The sequence below is a fragment of the Neoarius graeffei genome, chromosome 20, assembly GCF_027579695.1.
Source record: "Neoarius graeffei isolate fNeoGra1 chromosome 20, fNeoGra1.pri, whole genome shotgun sequence".
NCBI lineage: Eukaryota > Metazoa > Chordata > Actinopteri > Siluriformes > Ariidae > Neoarius > Neoarius graeffei.
In genome coordinates, this window is record NC_083588.1 from 21,363,579 (window position 1) to 21,385,538 (window position 21,960).

Genomic DNA, 21,960 nt, shown 5'->3' on the forward strand with positions numbered 1-21,960 from the left:
GCAGAAAGAATTCAGTTAATGAATTGAACACCAACCTTGAAGTTTCCAGGCCTTCCTCTGTTCTTCTTTGGCAATCTGTTCCATGTCTTTGTCGTATATGTAGTCTTGGCAAGCAAAGCAGTATATCCCACCATATAACAAGTCAATAGCTATAGCAGAGGTGAGACAATTATAAATTGACTTTAGTTTGTTTTTCAACTGAACAATACCACAATATACTTCTATCAAGAGTCACAGAAAGCTCTTTAGAAAATTAGTAAATTGTGCCTCTCTCACCTAAGGAAGTTAAAGAATAATACATTTGAGATATACAGTACAAGATGATAAATAGTGGCTGATTTACTGTTTACCCATTACAATTAAAAGTTAAGCAGGTGAAACATAGGGGTCTGTTGTGAGCTTACAGTACCATAGAACAAGGTGTGCTTTAGTGTTAAAAAGTCTTCATAAACAAGCATGTACATGAATTAAACATCTGATCAAAGAATAAGGTCCAATCAAAAAGTGCAATTATCAGGGTCCAACAATAAAAACTGACCCCAATTCAGCATTGTATGGCACCCTTAACATATTGTGGGAGAATTCGGCCAAACAAAAACTGTAAAGCAAGGTTTCCAAATTAAAAATTGCTAAGTAATAACTTCTTTATAAGGCTGTCCTAATGCAAGTTTGTTTTTCAGAGCTGACAAAAAAGTAGGCACCTGAGAAACAAAAATTAAACTGACTATACTAGTTCTGACCACAAATTTCTTCAAAGTATGAAATTCTCTTAAAAAATAAATTATAAATGCACCAAAAATACTAGCAACTAGTTTTTGGTCAAAAGATGAAAAAGCGTCAAAAGTTAACAGAATTGTTACCCTATTTCACTCATGTACTTTGAGTGCAGGTTTGATACTCCACCTGAAAGCAATGCCATTCAGTATGCAGATCATGGAAATAGGTGTTATATGGGGAACATGAAGTGCTTGTAACCTTATTGTTTTGTTTTTGGTAGGGGTCATCGTCTTCTGATTGTTCACTAAAATGCGATGGTCAGCAAAAACAATAAGCCACAGAAAAAACAGACTGTCTCATGGTGCAGAATTCCCACCACTATTCAGGGAAGTAAAGGGACGAGCCTGATGCTGCTACAGTGCAAAGGTTTACATTTTGTCCTACAGTCTTGCTTGAAAGTTTGTGAACCCTTTGGAAATATTCTATATTTCTGCATGAATATGACCTAAAACATGATCAGATTTTCACACAAGTCCTAAAAGTAGACAAAGAACCCAGTTAAGCAAAGGAGACAAAAATATTATACTTGGTCATTTACTTATTGAGGAAAATGATCCAATATTACATATCTGTGAGCAGCAAAAGTATGTGAACCTCTAGGATTAGCAGTTAATTTGAAGGTGAAATTAGAGTCAGGTGTTTTCAATCATTGGGATGACAATCAGGTGTGAGTGGGCACCCTGTTTTATTTAAAGAACAGGGATCTATCAAAGTCTGATCTTCGCAACACATGTTTGTGGAAATGTATCATGGCACGAAAAAAGGAGATTTCTGAGGACCTCAGAAAAAGGTGCTGCTGATGCTCATCAGGCTGGAAAAGGTGACAAAACAATCTCTAAAGAGTTTGGACTCCACCAATCCATAGTCAGACTGATTGTATACAAATGGAGGAAATTCAAGACCATTAATTTGACCTCCCCAGGAGTGGTCAACCAACAAAGATGACTCCAAGAACAAGGCGTATAATAATCGGCGAGGTCACAAAGGACCCCAGGGTAACTTCTAATCAACTGAAGGCCTCTCTCATATAGAGTAATGTTAATGTTCATGAGTCCACCATCAGGAAAATACTGAACAGCAGTGGTGTGCATGGCAGGGTTGCAAGGAGAAAGCCACTGCTCTCCAAAAAGAACATTGCTGCTCATCTGAAGTTTGCTAAAGATCATGTGGACAAGCCAGAAGGCTATTGGACAAATGTTCTGTGGACGGATGAGACCAAAATAGAACCTTTTGGTTTAAATGAGAAGCATTATGTTTCGAGAAAGGAAAACACTGCATTCCAGCATAAGAACCTTATCCCATCTGTGAAACATGGTGGTGGTAGTATCATGGTTTGGGCCTGTTTTGCTGCATCTGGACCAGGACGGCTTGCCATCATTGATGGAACAATGAATTCTGAATTATACCAGCAAATTCTAAAGGAAAAATGTCAGGACATCTGTCCATGAACTGAATCTCAAGAGAAGGTGAGTCATGCTGCAAGACAACGACCCTAAGCACACAAGTCGTTCTACCAAAGAATGGTTAAAGAAGAATAAAGTTAATGTTTTGGAATGGCCAAGTCAAAGTCCTGACCTTAATCCAATCGAAATGTTGTGGAAGGACCTGAAGCGAGCAGTTCATGTGAGGAAACCCACCAACATCCCAGAGTTGAAGCTGTTCTGTATGGAGGAATGGGCTAAAAACAGTTACCAGAAACATTTAGTTGCAGTTATTGCTGCACAAGGGGGTCACACCAGATACTGAAAGCAAAGGTTCACATACTTTTGCCACTCACATATGTAATATTGGATCATTTTCCTCAATAAATAAATTACCAAGTATAATATTTTTGCCTCATTTGTTTAACTGGGTTCTCTTTATCTACTTTTAGGACTTGTGTGAAAATCTGATGTTGTTTTAGGTCATATTTATGCAGAAATATAGAACATTCTAAAGGGTTCACAAACTTTCAAGCACCACTGTACATCTTGGGAACTGTATATTGTACACAATTCTTTTTTTCCTTGGGTTCTGCTGAATTCGGCTTGACCCTGGTCACCAATTTCTGCCATTATTTTATTTTTTCCAATAATTTACATAAGATGAAAAACCTACTTTTGCAAATTAGTCCTAGGATTTTTGACCAATCTTCACAAACTATTCAGGAGAGTGAACCTCAATTTTCACAAACGTTGGCATTTGTAAACAATATGGCCACCATGTCAGTCAATTACAACAAGGCAGCACTTTACTCAAAGAGCTGTAACTCATGAATGCTTGGATCGATCCAGATGAAATTTGACATGGACATACAGGACAAGATTTTGAGGTCATGTGCAAAGCCTATGGCATGGTAATACATAGGGATGGAGTTAAGATCGCACAACTCTCTCAAGAACTGCAAGTCCGATTAAGCTCAAATTTAGTATGGTGCACCACTATGCTTATACAACCCTGATTCCAAAAAAGTTGGGACAAAGTACAAATTGTAAATAAAAATGGAATGCAATAATTTACAAATCGCAAAAACTGATATTGTATTCACAATAGAACATAGACAACATGTCAAATGTCGAAAGTGAGACACTGTGAAATGTCATGCCAAATATTGGCTCATTTGAAATTTCATGACAGCAGCACATCTCAAAAACGTTGGGACAGGGGCAATAAGAGGCTGGAAAAGTTAAAGGTACAAAAAAGGAACAGCTGGAGGACCAAATTGCAACTCATTAGGGGCAATTCCATGTAAATGTCAACCTCACCATGCAAAAATAAAGCAACATGTAATACATCAAAACCACTCCCAGAGAGATCACCTAGGCCTGTATTTTACAGATGTGAATAAGTTGAACCAATTTGTAACCAACCTAATATGTCACTGTCAGTCTTTCTTTCTTAAAATGTAAAACCCAAGCTAAAATCAACTTTGATCATGTACAATTCTATATTATTGCCACAAGCCACAGAAATGTATGCTAAAATCCACAAAACAGCAAAACAATAGTCATCCTAAATATTATTTCAGAACTTTGATAGTTTTAGCTGATATTTAGAGTTTTTCAAAGGGTTATGGTGGTTAAATTGCTGATTTTCTAAACATATGCCATGTCTATTTCAGACGCGTCACATCCATAACGGAATTTCGTCACATCCATAACGCTGACTTTTCCTTCTGAAACTCTGCATGAAATATAAAATATTTTAAACAAAGACTTTTTAAAATTCACCTTGGACCCCTCTATCAAATGGATATCTCCATTTCGACATTAGGTTTACAATTTCACAGAGTTTGATAAAAATGTCCAGTCACCCAAGAAAAGTGATACTTTTTCTGTCACATCCATAACGCATCTTTTATTGGCGTTTTCTGGCATGCCCTAGATGTACTATGGGAATTGTTCTTGTTCTATCACTTCTCCAGTATGGTACAGCCTTAAAATATGCAACACCTGTTTAAATACTGGGAGACAATAAAACATGCACTGGGTCATTTGTTGCCATTTTGAGTTCAAGTGTCACGTCCATAACGCTGGAATTGCTCTTAGGTCAATTGGCAATAGGTCATTAACATGACTGGGTATAAAAAGAGCATCTTGGAGTGGCAGCGGCTCTCAGAAGTAAAGATGGGAAGAGGATCACCAATCGCCCTAATTCTGCACTGACAAATAGTGGAGCAATATCAGAAAGGAGTTCGACAGTGTAAAATTGCAAAGAGTTTGAACATATCATCTACAGTGCATAATATCATCAAAAGATTCAGAGAATCTGGAAGAATCTCTGTGTGTAAGGGTCAAGGCTGGAAAACCATACTGGGTGCCCGTGATCTTCGGGCCCTTAGACGGCACTGCATCACATACTGGCATGCTTCTGTATTGGAAAATCACAAAATGGGCTCAGGAATATTTCCAGAGAGCATTATCTGTGAACACAATTCACCGTGCCATCCGCCGTTGCCAGCTAAAACTCTATAGTTCAAAGAAGAAGCCGTATCTAAACATGATCCAGAAGCGCAGACGTCTTCTCTGGGCCAAGGCTCATTTAAAATGGACTGTGGCAAAGTGGAAAACTGTTCTGTGGTCAGACGAATCAAAATTTGAAGTTCTTTACGGAAATCAGGGACGCCGTGTCATTCGGACTAAAGAGGAGAAGGACGACCCAAGCTGTTATTAGTGCTCAGTTCAGAAGCCTGCATCTCTGATGGTATGGGGTTGCATTAGTGCGTGTGGCATGGGCAGCTTATGCCGCTCACTACAAACGCGGCTGAGTCGGGCTGAGCCGTGCCGTGCTGAGTCAGGCTGAGCGGGGCTGTTGGAGTTGCATTTCGACTACAACCGCGCTGAACCGTGCTGGCTGGAAGTGGGTGGACACATTGGGTGGAGTTAGCGAAAGTGGGTGGACGTCAGGTGATGTCGTTAAGCGGCGCAAACAGTGACATCAGTGAGCTTTTAAGCGGTAGTCTCACGACCCGAATAGTAAACAATAAACATGGAGTCGTTAGTGTTGCTGGTCTTGGTGCTGTGGCTTGTTGTCACCGACAACACGGACAGATACTGGCAAGAGCGTATAGATGAGGCGAGGCGCATAAGGCTTCAGAAATTCTCGTAATTCGTAATTATTCTTCTTCCGGGTTTGCGGTGTTTACAGATCCCAGCGCGCTCGCGGGGCGTGTGTGGGCATGTGAGGACACTCCTGCTCACCAATCAGTGCACAGGGGAGTGTCTGCTCACGCCCCCAGCCTCACTCGGCTCAGTTTGGCTCGCTTCAGCCCCACTCCAAAACGGTGCGAGTTTTAGGGGCTAAGCAGGGCTGAAGCGAGCCGAGTCGTGCTGGTTTTTGGTAGTCGAAACGCGAGCCGTGTCGGGCTGAAGTGAGCTGAAGTGAGCTGAAAAAGGGTAGTGGAAAAGGGCCATTAGACATCTGGAAAGACACCAATGCTGAAAGGTATATCCAGGTTCTAGAGCAACATATGCTCCCATCCAGATGACGTCTCTTTCAGGGAAGACCTTGCATTTTCCAACATGACAATGCCAAACCACATACTGCATCAATTACAGCATCATGGCTGCGTAGAAGAAGGGTCCGGGTACTGAACTGGCCAGCCTGCAGTCCAGATCTTTCACCCATAGAAAACATTTGGCGCATCATAAAATGGAAGATACGACAAAAAAGACCTAAGACAGTTGAGCAACTAGAATCCTACATTAGACAAGAATGGGTTAACATTCCTATCCCTAAACTTGAGCAACTTGTCTCCTCAGTCCCCAGACGTTTACAGACTGTTGTAAAGAGAAAAGGGGATGTCTCACAGTGGTAAACATGGCCTTGTCCCAACTTTTTTGAGATGTGGTGTTGTCATGAAATTTAAAATCACCTATTTTTTCTCTTTAAATGATCCATTTTCTCAGTTTAAACATTTGATATGTCATCTATGTTCTATTCTGAATAAAATATGGAATTTTGAAACTTCCACATCATTGCATTCCATTTTTATTTACAATTTGTACTTTGTCCCAACTTTTTTGGAATCGGGGTTGTACATTTGTTGGAATTTTGATGATGACCTACTCAGTTTAATTAATTAATTAATTAATTAATTTAAAACAGGCATTTGAAAATGTTACCACCAAGTTGTCATGAAACTGGAATGGTGGGTTCAAAGATGGACCCACAACTTATCTGATGCAATCTCAACTTGGCCACTGGGGGTGTTAAACATGATTTTGTTTACAAAAGTGAGCACATTTCTGGGGGGGGGGACTGAATCTTGCTGATTTGTTGACTCAACCCATATAAATTTACAATTTAAATAATTTAGCCCTGCTCACTCCAATTTACATAATATTCAAAACCTACTTTTCCAAGATAGTCCAAGAATTTTTGCCATATGGTCACATATTTGGTGTCAAAATACTCAAGAGACCCTTAATAATTATCAAAAACATGTAAACAGTGTGGCTGCCACATACCAAACAACCCAAGAGCTGGTTTACTTATCTGTCCAGCTGTATTTCATGAATGCTTGCACAAAATTACACAAAATTTGAAATGCATGAATGACAAAAGATTCTGAGGTAATGTACAAAATTTGGAGCATAACCACTAAAAAGGGTCAGAGTTAAGTTGAACTGGCTATTTATCAGATACCAAAAGTCCAATTGTACTGAAATTTGGTGCAGTAATCTGTAACTGGATTTTTAAAATCACCACTGAATTACTTCAAAAACTTGGTCACCTTCAGCCAATTGCTTTCAGCAGGCTTTTCACACTAGCTTTGAGGTATTGTCACAAAACTTCATGAGTATGTTCATGTACGGTCTCTTTATTGTTCTATGCACATTGACATTCCTTTGAAACCAGCTCCCTGAACCCATATCCTTCCCCATTTTCCCTCACCACCATAGTTCTTCCATTCCAATTTCGCCACTAATTCCCTGTCACAACTAACTCCCAGTTTCACCTGCAGAGAGAAACAATCCCCCACCAAGAATGGGGCAAACCCCAGGCAGGCCTGCATTCATGGCAGGAAAGCCAGGCAGTTCAAGTATCGGCGCTCCTCCACAGAAGCAGGAATTTTGATCCAGAGTCCTGATGTGCTTCAGGCCTCCCCCAACCAAGCAGGAACATACCACATATGAGTGAGTATTCAAGGGAGTACACATCAGGCCTTGGACTCTGTGTAACCAGTCGGAGAAAGGCAAGCAAGCAGCTGTCCGTTCCTGCAGCCATGACGGCGCTGGTTGTGCACCCGCTTGTCACACTGGGGGTAAAAAGCGGCAACTGTGGGAAGTGGGGGAAGGAATGCAAGAGCATCTCACTGCAGTGATCTTCAGGGGGAGCTGTTGTTCCAACAACGGCCTTGACCGATAAGATAAGATTGGGATTGTTTGGTCTTGGGGCGAGTAGACGCATTCTTTTACACAACTACTCCGTTTGTCCATTCTGGTCTCTGAATCGATCAATTTTCCTTTGCAAAGCCAAAAGCTTCTCCATGATGTTATCCATGTTGCGGTTCAAGTTCTGAATAGCCACAGTCTGAGTGCCGATAGCTCTGCCCACTGCTTCAATCATGTCGGGCAGCTTTATGGGGCTTTGGACAGCTGTCACCATTTTCTGATTTCCTCAATAAACCAGGGCAATGCCTAATCCAATCAGCAAAAGACCTGTAATTATGGTTCCGAATAGGTAGAGGTCTTCAATGTCCTCCACAGAAAGAACCGCCAGGCACACGACCCGCCACTTCTCCCACGCGTCCATCGTGTAGCCAGCTGTGAACGTTCCGGCAGGACAGGCTGGTTCCCCCGAACCCATGCTCCTCGTCGAGAAAATTGTGTCAATTGCGTTGAGACACCAATTTATCAATTCCATGATTTTTAGTTTGGAGAGCAGTGCGGAGAGAGTCTCTCAAAAAGACAGCAGACAGACGAGACGAGAGGAGCAAAGCAGGGAAGATAAGGGAGAGGAGAGGGAGAGAAATGCGACCGCCTTCCATGAGAGCACGGAGAAGAAACAGGCTAAGAGCTGAGCCCTGATGGAGGCCTACATTGACTGGGAAAGCTTCTGTTGTGACACCTGCGCAGCGTACCACAAGTATCCAATGGTGCTCATCAGTATTAAATTCCAGGGAGAAAAGTCAAGTCAAGTTTATTTGTATAGCACTTTTAACAATAGACATTGTCGCAAACCAGCTTTACAGAATTTGAATTACTTTAAACATGAGCTAATTTTATCCCTAATCTATCCCCAATGAGCAAGCCTGTGGCGACGGTGGCAAGGAAAAACTCCCTCAGACGACATGAGGAAGAAACCTTGAGAGGAACCAGACTCAAAAGGGAACCCATCCTCATTTGGGCAACAACAGACAGCAGGACTATAATATTAACAGTTTTAACATGAAGTCAGTTTCATCGATGTTATAACTCTTCATTGATGGAAACTTGAGTGCAAAACTGTTCATGACAACTGCAGTCCTAAAGTTAGCAAGTCAACTGTAGTCCTCAGCCATAAAAGCATTACTGTAAGTGTCCAGAGCGTCTTCCAAGTGTGACTTCCAACTGTCCATATGGAGCTGTCCTCCACAGGAGCGATGTGATGAGACTCCAACCAGACATAGGGCATCAGGATGGATCAGGCAGGTCCGAGGAGCAGAAGACAGGTTGTTAGATATGCCCAATGTCACCTGAATAAGCAGGAACAGTATACATTTTATGCTGAGTACAAGCAGGGACTCCGGCAAAACTAACTATGACAGCATAACTAAAAGGGGAGAGCCAGAAGGTAACACAGGCATGAGGGAGCTCCAGGACATAAAGCAGCCAGCCACTACACCATCAACAAACTCGAGTGAGCAAGCGAGTGGGGGACTGACAGCATTCATACATCCCAGTTTACCAAAACAATATGTCCAAGGACCCTCCAGATCTACTCCTTTACCTCATAAACATTAACAAAAGGCTTGACTAAACAGGTATGTTTTCAGCCGAGACTTAAATGCTGAGACTGTGTCTGATTCCCGAACACTACTTGGAAGGCTGTTCCATAACTGTGGGGCTTTGTAAGAAAAGGCTCTGCCCCCTGATGTAGCCTTCGCTATATGAGGTACCAGCAGATAGCCTGCACCTTTTGATCCAAGTAGGCATGGCGGGTCATAAAGGACCAGAAGTTCACTCTGGTACTGTGGCACGAGACCATTCAGTGCTTTAAAGGTCAATAATTGTATTTTATAATCAGTACGAAATTTTATTGGGAGCCAATGCAGTGTGGATAAGACAGGAGTGCTATGGTTATATTTTCTAGTTCTAGTAAGGACTCTTGCTGCTGCATTTTGAACTAACTGGAGATTGTTTATGCACTTTTTGGAACATCCAGACAGTAAGGCATTACAGTAATCTAACCTGGAGGTAACAAAAGCATGAACTAGTTTTTCTGTGTCGTATAGTGACATTAAATTTCTTATCTTGGCAATATTTCTGAGGTGAAAGAAAGCTATCCGGGTAATGTTACCAATGTGAGTTTCGAATGAAAGACTGGGGGGTCAATAATCACCCCGAGGTCTTTTACTGCTGCACGTGAAGAAACAGAAAGGCCATTCAGAGTTATTATGTAATCAGAAAAAAAGTTACTTCTAGCTGCATGTGGTCCTAGTATAAGTACTTCAGTCTTGTCAGAGTTAAGCAGAAGGAAGTTAATAAGCATCCAGTGTAATTTCCTTTACACATTCCTCAGTTCTGTTAAGCTGGTGTCTCTCATCTGGTTTTGCAGAAACATTCAACTGTGTGTCATCAGCATAACAGTGGAAACTAACACAATGTTTACGAATAATAATATAATTTAAAAAATTCATGAAGTCGTTGCTACTACATACTGCAGGTGTGCATGTGTCTATAGTGGACTTATTCCTGGTTAATTTTGCTACAGTATTAAATAGGAATCTAATTTATTTAACACAGGTTTTTGTGTTACACCCAGACCATCATTATAAATAACCGCGACGCCTCCTCCTCTGCCAGTTAGACGAGGCTGGTGTATATAACTGTATCCAGGAGGACTAGCTTCATTTAATGCTATCTATTCAATTGGCTTAATCCATGTTTCAGTTAAACAAAGTACATTAAACTCCTGATCAGTAATAAGTTCATTAACCATTAGCACTTTAGATGTAAGAGATCTAATATTTAGTAGCCCCACCTTTAGATCAAAGGTGCTGGCAGCGGCTGTACACTTACTATGACCTAATTTTATATTGATTAGATTACTGGAACAAACTCTGAGTATTTCTACTTTTTTGTTTAGCTCAGGGAACAGACACAGTCTCGATGTAGTGGACCCTGAGTGACAACTCTGTGCAGCTAGCAGACAGTCGGTTTAGCCTGTTTGTCTGCTCCCTGGCCTTGGCTCTGGATTGTCAGAAATTAACTTGATTTGTTCTGAGAATATGACCTATGCTGCAAGAAATGAGAGCAGCACCTTCCCAAGTGGGATGGATACCGTCCCGCCCTAACAGACCAGCAGTGCCCTCAAAATTAGCCCAATTATCAATAAAGCCCATACTGTTTTCAGAGCACCACCTGGACAACCAGCAGTTCAGTGACCATCACCTGCTGTAAGCTATATCGCCACGCCGCATTGGGATGGAGCCAGAGCCCACTACAGCATCGGACATTGCCTTCGCTAATTTAAACACCTCTACAAAGTTACTCTTTGTAACCTCAGACTGACAAAGGTGTATATCATTAGCTCCTGCATGGATAACTATCGTTGAGAACCTGTGCTTGCCTAGGGCCCTAAGATTACCTGCTATGTCCGGCACCCTGGCTCCCAGTATACACCTGACTAAAGCTGCTGGTGCCCCTAAAGGCTGAGCTAATTTCACGTGCCGTATGATAGAGTCCCCTATAACCAGAGCTCTTTCAGGTTTCTCAGTGGGTGCATCACTAAGGAAAGCAAACCTGTTCGACACATGAAGCGGAGAGGAGTGGTGCTCCCATGGGTGAGCCTCAGCAGTAGCTTTGGCTCTAAGCTTATGCTGCCGAGTCGTCACCCATTCGCCCCGCTGTAAGGGCTCTAATGCCAGAGTTGGGGGATTACTCACGCCACCTAGGGCATCCAGACTTTCCCCTACAGAAACTACACTGTTCTCAGTCTCAGTGGCCTTCTCTAAAGCCTGGATACATGCTTCTAAAACTGCAATATTCTCCGTCAGATAGCTAACTAATCTGCACTTTTCACAAATAAAGCTGTCACTAGCGACAGAAGACGAACAACTAAACATCCTGCACTCAGCACACTGAACAAGCTGAAGGTGTGCCATGATGAAAAGATTCATGTACCTTAATCGAAGATCTGTTGATATTAAAGCAGATCCGATTTGGATGGCCTCTGCTTGTGGTCTTTACGCAGGAGGAGAAAAAAAAAGAAAGCTTCCGGTCTTGGCGTTCTTCCGGAAAAAAAAAACACCCATAGCATGAAAGCAACAGTTAATCCTTGCTTCACCCATCCACTAACTCTGGGAACATACTGGCCAGGGTTTCAGGCATGAGTGAGAAAAATGCTTGTGGATGGGTCCTGCACTGCATTGGCTGGGGAGGCAGTCCCTGGGCACATATGTCAGCACCACGTCAAGGGGAAACCCTGAGACATGCTTTTGATCAAAAGCATTCATTTCATTATTTTAAGCCATTTTTGTTTACAGCATTTCTTTACATGCACCTAAGACTTTTGCATAGTACTGTGTACATATATTACACACACACACACACAAATTTGTTGGTACCCTTCCACATGGGGGGAGCTACAGTAAAAGATCACATTTTTCCAATACTGATGTTTGACGTGAACATTAACTGAAGTTCTTGATTTGTATCTGCATAATTTTATGCACGGTGCTGCCATCAAGGGATTGGTATGGGTGTACCTAATAACGTGGCTGGCGAATGTGTGTAAATTTTCTTGAACAAATAATCTTTGCATTGCTGTTGTACTGTTATATGGCATTTACTGTTCTTTTTGAAAATGTTACATTGAAAGCAGAAGTCATGATACTAGGTTTTACCATTTTTATACTGTGAATTTTTCATGCAAGCTTAGTTTCACACAACACAGTAACTGCAATTAAAAACTGTTGACAGATCAGCTCTTATTTGGATATGTAATACTCAAGTCACAGTAGGTCCTTGCTAGGTTTGTCACAGACCTTCCACTGACACAGGCCATTACTGAGCCAGATGAATCTGCCGAGTTATAAGTTTTGATCTTTTTCTTCAATTTGCTTATATTTGAGATTACGGTTTTCCTTGTCCACTAATTAAAGATGAGTACAAATGTGTTGGGGTTTTTAAAGGTGGTGTTTAAAATAAGGGCTTTGCTACCTATGCACAGTTGCCATGACAACCTATTTATAGGTTTATGATGCAGAACTGGTGAAGAAACAAAGGGGCGGAGGCAGCAGGTGTGTGTGGCTGGGTGGATGATGCATCGTGTATTTACATGCGTGTGAACAAATGCTGCAGGTGTCCAAAATGAAAAAGTGGCCCTCAAGTCTACAAAACCTGACAGCTTGCAATGTATTAACTGTTCATTTATATGTACTGCAAGTCAAAAGAAGAAAGTTGTCAAGTCTTAAGAATGTTCATTCTTATGAAACAGTGTTCAGTTCATACTCTCAAATGTAAGGTCTGAGGCTCTCAATTTTTTCAATAGAAATTTAGCCTTTTTTTTTTTTTGCATTTGTGTGCCCTTGGAAAAATACCATGTTTTAGAATCCTAAAAATGCATCAAAATGTTACAGAAAAATTCTGTGCACCATTAAGAGTAAGTAACATGAAATAAAAGACCACTTTTCAGATGAAAACCATCAAGGTTGTCTGGGATGATTACAAAGAGAAAAGAGAGACAGCCAAAGTATGCTCCCAAGAGAAGCTGTGCAGAAGAACTGATGGAACACAAAAGAGAGAGAGCATGCACGTGCGCATTGGAGCAGGAATAAGACTTATTAAATACACTCGTCGGCCACATTATTAGGTACACCCACACACCTGCTGTTTTACTGTATGCAGTTATCTAATCGACCAATCCCTTGACAGAAACACAATGCAAAAATCATGCACATACAAATCAAGAGCTTCAGTTAGTTTTCACTTCAAACATCAGAATGAGAAAAATTGTGATCTCTGTGACCTTCACTGTGGTATGGGTGTTGGTGCCAGATGGAGGAGTTTGAGTATTTCAGAAACTGCTGATCTCTTGGGTTTTCACTCTCACACACACACACACACTAGAGTTTACACAGAATGGTGCAAACAAACCAACCAACCAACCAACCATGGCATGAGCAACAGTTCTGTGGGTGGAAATGCCTTGTTGATAAGAGAAGTCAGAGGAAAATGGCCAGATTGGTTCGAGCTGTCAGGAATGATACAGTAACTCATACAATCATTCTTTATAACTGTGGTGAGCAGAAAAGCATCTTCTGCAACAGAAGACAACCATCTTGGGTTCCGCTCCTGCCAGCCAAGAACAGGAATCTTAGGATCAAGAACAAGCTCCTATAAAAGTGGCCGGTGAGCATAGACAAGTGTTTTACTGGAAAATACACCACTCTCATTTTTCATACGAACTACATTCGGGACATTTAGGAATATATTTTCCAACATTCTTACTCATGAGGATATCAATAAATTATTTTGATTTACTTGCATCATTTTTGTTTGTGAATGTGTCTAAAGAATAAAAAGAAAAATCACACACTGGCTTGAAGATATGAAGTTTATCTTCCCATATTGAAAGATATGAAATTTATCTTCTCATGTTATTTTCACGCCGATGACACTGTTCCCACTGACTTGATGCGCGTTGTCAAAACGGCACTCTGGTTCAAAGTTAAAATACTTTTGATTAACTTGCATTTTTTTTCATGGATGTGTCTATATAATAAAAATAATATTACACGGTAGTGCGAACATAAACTTCATATCTTTGCACCGCCATGTAATATTCTTGACATATTGAAGGAATGGGACAAATGGTAACGAGTAAAGAGTCAAGTCCATAAGTATTTGGACTGCGACCATTTTTGTAATCTTGCCTCTGTACATCACCATAACGGATTTGAAATGAAGCAATCAACATATCAACAGAGATGTGAAGTGTAGAATTTCAGCAGTAATTTGAGGCATTTAACAAAAATATTGCATTTACAGTTTTTACATAGCCCCTGCATTCTCATAGGCTCAAACATAATTGGACAATTGACAGTGATGAGCGGTTATGGCCAGTTCCCTTATTATTTCAAAATTAAGAACATAAAATGTCTAGACTTGATTCCAAATGTCGAATTTGTATTTGGCAGCTGTTCATAGGAACTCTCAATATGTGGTCTGTGAGGAGTCAATGCAAGTGAAGGAGGCCATCATTAAGTTGAAAAAAAGAAAAAAAAAACCACAGGCCTATCAGAGAGATAGCAGAAACTTTAGGAGTGACAAATCAACAATTTGGTACATTCTTAAAAAGAAGGAATGCACTGGCGAGCTCAACAAACAAAAAGGCGTGGAAGATCATGGAAAACTAACTCAAGTGAACAAACTGTCCTGGATGATTCCACAATATGATTCTTTTCTTGGTGAAGAAAAACCCGTTCACTACATATAGCCAAGTCAAGAGCAGTCTTGAGGATATACACCTATCACTGTTAAAAGTCTACACTGAAGAGATGTCTTCATGAATGTAAATACAGAGGGTTTACCTGGCCAGATTAGATTTTGCTAGTGAGCTTGCCCAGTTCTGAAGCAAGGCTCTTTGAACAGATGAAACTAAGATCTTGTACCAGAATAAGTGGAAAAGTATGGACAAATCAAAAGAAAGGCTCATGATCCAAAGCAGACAACATTATTTGTCAAACATGGTGGATATGGGCACATATGACTGCCAATAGAGCTGGGGCACTGGTGTTTACTGATGTGAATTCTGAAGTATATAGAGCTATACTTTCTGCTCAGATTCAGTCAAATGCTGCAAAACTGATAGGATGGTGCTTCACAGTAAAGATTGGTAATGAACCAAAACATACTACAAAAGCAACCAAACAGCTCCTTAAAGGAGATACACAGAACCATGGCCTCATTTTTTGTTTATAAATGTCCTGAGACCTCAAAAATGGCACAGGAATAGTTTTAAGCGTTAACAATAAATCTAATATAGTAATTTTTACAATTAAAATGATTCATATAGGTAGCGGTCTGAGTGAATGACCTTGACATTGTGGTGTCATAGTGGGAAGGCTATCGGTCTCATCACCATTTTCGCTATACTAAAAAACAGCGCTAACTGCAACTTAGATCCTCCATTTTGAGCTAATTTATCACCATGCCACGTAGATGTGTTGCTGGCGGGTGCAGCAACATGACAAAAGGTGTATTTATGTTGCATTCATGGCCCAAGAATATTCAAACTGCAAAGATTTGGACACGTTTTGCGAGAAATTCACGTGCACATTTTGCTGATGACTCGTACGAAACCTCTGATCTGTTGAGAAGCATTGGCTATAAGCCCGTATTGAAAGAGGGTGCAGCACCAACAATTAAAGGAAAAGAGTGTAATAGTCGGCGAGGTCACTAAAGGACCCCAGGGTAACTTCTAAGCAACTGAAGGCCTCTCTCACATTGGCTAATGTTAATGTTCATGAGTCCAACATCAGGAGAACACTGAACAACAATGGTGTGCATGGCAGGGTTGCAAGGAGAAAGCCACTGCTCTCCAAAAAGAACATTGCTGCTCGTCTGCAGTTTGCTAAAGATCACATGGACAAGCCAGAAGGCTATTGGACAAATGTTTTGTGGATGGATGAGACCAAAATACAACGTTTTTGTTTAAATGAGAAGCATAATGTTTGGAGAAAGGAAAACCCTGCATTCTAGCATAAGAACCTTATCCCATCTGTGAAACATGGTGGTGGTAGTATCATGGTTTGGGCCTGTTTTGCTGCATCTGGGCCAGGATGGCTTGCCATCATTGATGGAACAATGACTTCTGAATTATACCAGCGAATTCTAAAGGAAAATGTCAGGACATCTGTTCATGAACTGAATCTCAAGAGAAGGTGGGTCATGCCGCAAGACAACGACCCTAAGCATACAAGTCGTTCTACCAAAGAATGGTTAAAGAAGAATAAAGTTAATGTTTTGGAATGGCCAAGTCAAAGTCCTGACCTTAATCCAATCGAAATGTTGTGGAAGGACCTGAAGCAAGCAGTTCATGTGAGGAAACCCACTAACATCCCAGAGTTGAAGCTGTTCTGTATGGAGGAATGGGCTAAAATTCCTCCAAGCCAGTATGCAAGACTGATCGACAGTTACTGGAAATGTTTAGTTGCAATTATTGAAGCACAAAGGGGTCACACCAGATACTCTAAGCAAAGGTTCACATACTTTTGCCACTCACAGATATGTAGTATTGGATCATTTTCCTCAATAAATAAATGACTAAGTACAATATTTTTGTCTCATTTGTTTAACTGGGTTCTCTATCTACTTTTAGGACTTGTGTGAAAATCTGATGTTGTTTTAGGTCATATTTATGCAGAAATATAGAAAATTCTGAAGGGTTCACAAACTTTAAGCACCACTGTATGGACCAGAATATAATTAAACAAAGAAACAAAATGGCCCAGAATGTAACAGCATCTACAACAATATAGCATTAAAATAAAAATATGACTTTCAAGATCATAATGTTTTTGAGAAATTGAGCTAAGCAGATAAATAAGGAATTTTCAGAAGTAAAATGTAAAATGAGTCAGAACACAAGCACCTTCCACTTTACAGAATTTCTTTATTTGGGACTTTTGCCTTGTACTTTATGACTGATACCTGCACTCATTATTTGAAATGTTCTTAACCCTTTCGGACACAAGGAAAAATGCTATGGAACTTCATGTGTACAACTGTACACTTTATATCCCAAGGGGTTAATTATCACAAATGACAACACATGCGTGGCAACTTAACATGTTCAGAGTTTTTAAAACACTTGCAGAAGATATTGCTCAGGGCTCAACATTAACTTTTAAGCCCACTTGCCCTTGGGGGAAGTGGGAGTTAATTTCCACTGCCCCCCCAATATTATCATTTATCCCCCATTTTGGGAGTACTACTTTTTTTTTTTAGGAAAACCACAGAATAGTTGTGAATTGCAATATAAAATGAAGATCACACATTAAGGTGAAGTTTGGTTATTGATTAAGTTTATTATTAATTTTGGTTATTGGTTACTTTTTATTTTTAATGGACAATAACAATTTTATCCAAAAAAGTTTTTCCTGCCTTAGTCGATTTATTTCCATTTCACATGCATGCGGCTGTTGTAAAGTTCAGTGTGTTTGTGTAGAATTCTCTCAGACTGTAGGTTCATTACGCCATTATGTAGAAATCATAAAATAGAAATCTATAACAAAAAGTTTGTATAAAGAAAACAATCAGGTGCTAAGATTAATTTATACATCATTTTTTTTGTTTGTTTATTTTTGTTATATCATCCATCTCTACGTTTAAAAAAACAAACACAAAAAAAACCCACGCTGCGTCATGACAGACAGGATAATGTTTGAGTTTAAAATTATTGTTTAGTGTGTAGGTTGAGGGCGGCACGGTGGTGTAGTGGTTAGCGCTGTCGCCTCACAGCAAGAAGGTCCTGGGTTCGAGCCCCGGGGCCGGCGAGGGCCTTTCTGTGCGGAGTTTGCATGTTCTCCCCGTGTCCGCGTGGGTTTCCTCCGGGTGCTCCGGTTTCCCCCACAGTCCAAAAGACATGCAGGTTAGGTTAACTGGTGACTCTAAATTGACCGTAGGTGTGAATGTGAGTGTGAATGGTTGTCTGTGTCTATGTCAGCCCTGTGATGACCTGGCGACTTGTCCAGGGTGTACCCCGCCTTTCGCCCATAGTCAGCTGGGATAGGCTCCAGCTTGCCTGCGACCCTGTAGAAGGATAAAGCGGCTAGAGATAATGAGATGAGATGAGTGTGTAGGTTGTGGGTGTTTTATACAGACCTGGCAACCTATAACTGAATCAGTGCAGCCAGTCTGTCATGACACAGTGTAGTTTTTTGTTGTTGTTTTTTTTTTTTTAAACCTAGGAGGTGGATGATATAACAAAAAAATAAATAAATAAATAAAGATATATATAAATATTTTGTACAGGACTGTGTTCCTCTGATAACAGAAACGAAGCTCCAGCTCTCTCTGCTCTTAATCTGTTCTATTCTTTCAGGATTTATCGCGCATGTCACTCCTTGTTGAGTTTTTAAATGCCCGAATTGTTTGAAACCAATCTGGGTTTTCTGTGTTGAATAAGGAAGCTGCTTCACCTGTAAGAAAATCAAACACATACTTTCATGAAGGAGGTAACTCAAATGCAAGCAGAAAAAAAAAACCAAAAAAAAAACCACGAGATTCTTAAAGCAAGCAAACTCTTCCACACTCACTTCCGACTTTCTGTTGTTGTAAAATACATTTTAAATACAATTGTGAATTTCTTTGGAGTTTTCAGGCTTAGCTCCTCTCTTTGTATTCTTTAACCACTCATTTCTTCATCGTTCTTGAAGCATTTGCTTCCATTTCTTAACATTTTTCTTGATAGCGGGGAGACTGTAATGCCTTTTATCTATTTCTGTTTGAGCAAGCAAAAACAGCACAAAACCATATTGAAGACAGATTAAGCCTTGCTTGCATGAAAGACGGTGTCTGTCTGACCCCAGCTGTAATTATCATGTGATGCATGACATCATGCACAAAGGGTCTATAAACAGTACATGTACCATACAACAGCGGGGACAGAGAAAATAACTTGCAAAGCAGTAAATGAAACAGAGACTAAGAAAACAGCCAAGACATAATGGCGGCTGCATAGTGAGGGACGCTTTTAGGAACAGAAATAAAAGATCAAAAAGCCTAATTTTTGTGGTGCTAGTTCGTAATATATGCTCATTCCAACTTGCCCAGTTGGGCATGTCGGGGACATGTCCCACTTGTCCGAATGCATGTTTCACTTGCCCTGGGCAATTGAGCAGTCCTTAATGCCGAGCCCTCTTGCCCTCTAAGAATGGGCTATGTTTGCTTTTGTAGTACGTAAAATTAAAGTTGTCTCCTCTTTTTAATATCAGCAAATAGAAGAAGGTAAATGTTTATTCGTCAAAGTGGCAATGTGTCAGTACAGTGCTGTAAACTGCAAAAGCTGTAAGCATGCTTGTGGGTTGAAATATCAGAACAGCACTTTCAGATCCTACCAAAAGCAATGGTGAGATTATGAGTAAGATCTATGGCCTTTGGGAATTAAAAAAATGAGTGTTAAAGTGCCTCAGCAGTCATTCTCTCTCTCTCTCACACACACACACACACACACACACACACACACACACACACACACACACACTGTGTGTGCAAGATAAATCTATGTTTCCCTACAATGCTGATTATGCCAGCAAGGATAATAACAGCATCTGTATGCATGCATATCCACAGGCTTGCCACAATGGGGAAAGTGAGTGGGAGAAGAGGAAAAACAGAATGAAGAATAACCAGGTTCATCTGAGGATGATATTCATATTATACCTACTGTGATGATGCTTGCTACACTAGCCTCAGAAACTTTGCTCAATGTGTGAATTTTTTTGCCATTTTTAGCCAAACCGTGAAATAAAGAAGAAAATGGAAATATAAAATTGTGAAAATCTCAATAATTCAGCTACCAACCCCATTAGGTCAAAAATGACAATTTTTTGTATCAGCAAGGATGTTCGTGCTCATACTTAGGAAACCAAATTACAGACAACCAATAATAAAACATCATCTTTTGCTCCACTGCCATATTGGCTAGGTGTGTGCCTTACCTAGGTTATGTCGTTTGTTTTTGGCGTGTTCGTGGATGTGTTTCTTAGAGAAGCAGCCGAAGAAGACACAGTATAGGCACGAATGCAGTCTGTTCAGCTGTGCACCACACATGTGACAGATACACGACTTTGCCTGGTGAAAAAAGAAAGAGGTAAACAAGAGACAACAAAAGAGATGGAGAAATGTTAGGATGACTGAACAATCATATTACAACCCCAAATCAGAAAAGGTTGGGATGGCATGGAGAATACAAATTAAATAAATAAATGGGGGGGGGGGGGGGGGGGGTGTCCATTTCTAAATTTACTTTGGCTTGTATTTTCATGGCAGACAGTATGAATCCAAGATATTTAATGTTTTGTCTGGTCAACTTCATTTCATTTGTTAATATACAGCCCGTCTGAAGTTTGCTAGAGAGCATTTGGATGATCCAGAAGACGATTGGGAGAATGTCATATGGTCAGATGAAACCAAAATAGAACTTTTTGGTAAAAACTCAACTTGTCATGTTTGGAAGAGAAAGAATGCTGAGTTGCATCCAAAGAACACCATACCTACTGTGAAGCATGGGGGTGGAAACATCATGCTTTGGGGCTGTTTTTCTGCAAAGGGACCAGGACGACTGATCCGTGTAAAGGAAAGAATGAATGGGGCCATGTATCGTGAGATTTTGAATGAAAACCTCCTTCCATCAGCAAGGGCATTGAAGATGAAATGTGGCTGGGTCTTTCAGCATGACAATGATCTCAAACACACCGCCCGGGCAACGAAGGAGTGGCTTCGTAAGAAGCATTTCAAGGTTCTGGAGTGGCCTAGCCAGTCTCCAGATCTCAACCCCATAGAAAATCTTTGGAGGGAGTTGAAAGTCCGTGTTGCCCAGTGACAGACCCAAAACATCACTGCTCTAGAGGAGATCTGCATGGAGGAATGGGCCAAAATACCAGCAACAGTGTGTGAAAACCTTGTGAAGACTTACAGAAAATGTTTGACCTCTGTCATTGCCAACAAAGGGTAGATAAAGTATTGAGATGAACTTTTGTTATTGACCAAATACTTATTTTCCACCATAATTTGCAAATAAATTCTTTAAAAATCAGACAATGTGATTTTCTGGATTTTTTTTCCTCATTTTGTCTCTCATAGTTGAGGTATACCTATGATGAAAATTACAGGCCTCTCTCATCTTTTTAAGTAGGAGAACTTGCACAATTGGTGACTGACTAAATACTTTTTTGCCCCACTGTACATCCATTCATGTATTTCAGGTCTGCAATATATTCCCAAAAAAACAAACAAACCCTGGAACAGGGCAATTTAGGGATACAAATCGGATAAAACAATTAAATAATTATGTGATTTGAAACCAGAGATGTCAACAGATGATTGCAATCATAATTTAATACAAAACCAGTATCCAGGAAAGGCCTAGTCTTTGAGGAGCAAAGATGCAGCAAGGATCTCCAGTTTGTCAACAAATGCCTGAGAAAATTATTGAAATGTTTAAAAGAAGAAAATTATTGAAATGTTCCTCAAAGAAGGATACAAAGGGATTTGGATATTTCAGCCTTTACACTGCATAATATCATAAAACAATTCAAGGGATCTTGAATGTCGGTGCATAAAGGGCAAGGGTGCAAGCTAAGCTGAACACTCGTGATTTCCAATAGGCTTGCACGGTATACCGGTACCAGTATAGTATCGCGGTACTGAGGCATTTAAAACGGTACTATACTGCATTTGTAAAGTATCGGTACTTGCAAAAGCGCGGCAAACTCACCACGTGACGTCGCGTTGTAACTAGGCTACAGCTGAGTGGAGCAGGAGAGGAGAA

The 21,960-nt window shown here is 40.5% G+C and overlaps 1 protein-coding gene across 6 annotated transcripts in view; it reads right to left on the reverse strand.

Annotated features, from left to right (window-relative positions):
* Positions 1–21,960, reverse strand: part of LOC132868486 (ubiquitin carboxyl-terminal hydrolase 22-like) — a 182,480-nt gene that overhangs the window by 64,978 nt on the left and 95,542 nt on the right. For all 6 annotated transcript variants that reach the window (XM_060901398.1, XM_060901401.1, XM_060901397.1 and 3 more), the window contains 2 exons: positions 20,129–20,261; positions 36–149 (listed from right to left, as the gene is read on the reverse strand). In XM_060901398.1, coding sequence (XP_060757381.1) covers positions 36–149; positions 20,129–20,261 — 247 coding nt within the window. The remainder of the gene's footprint in view (positions 1–35; positions 150–20,128; positions 20,262–21,960) is intronic.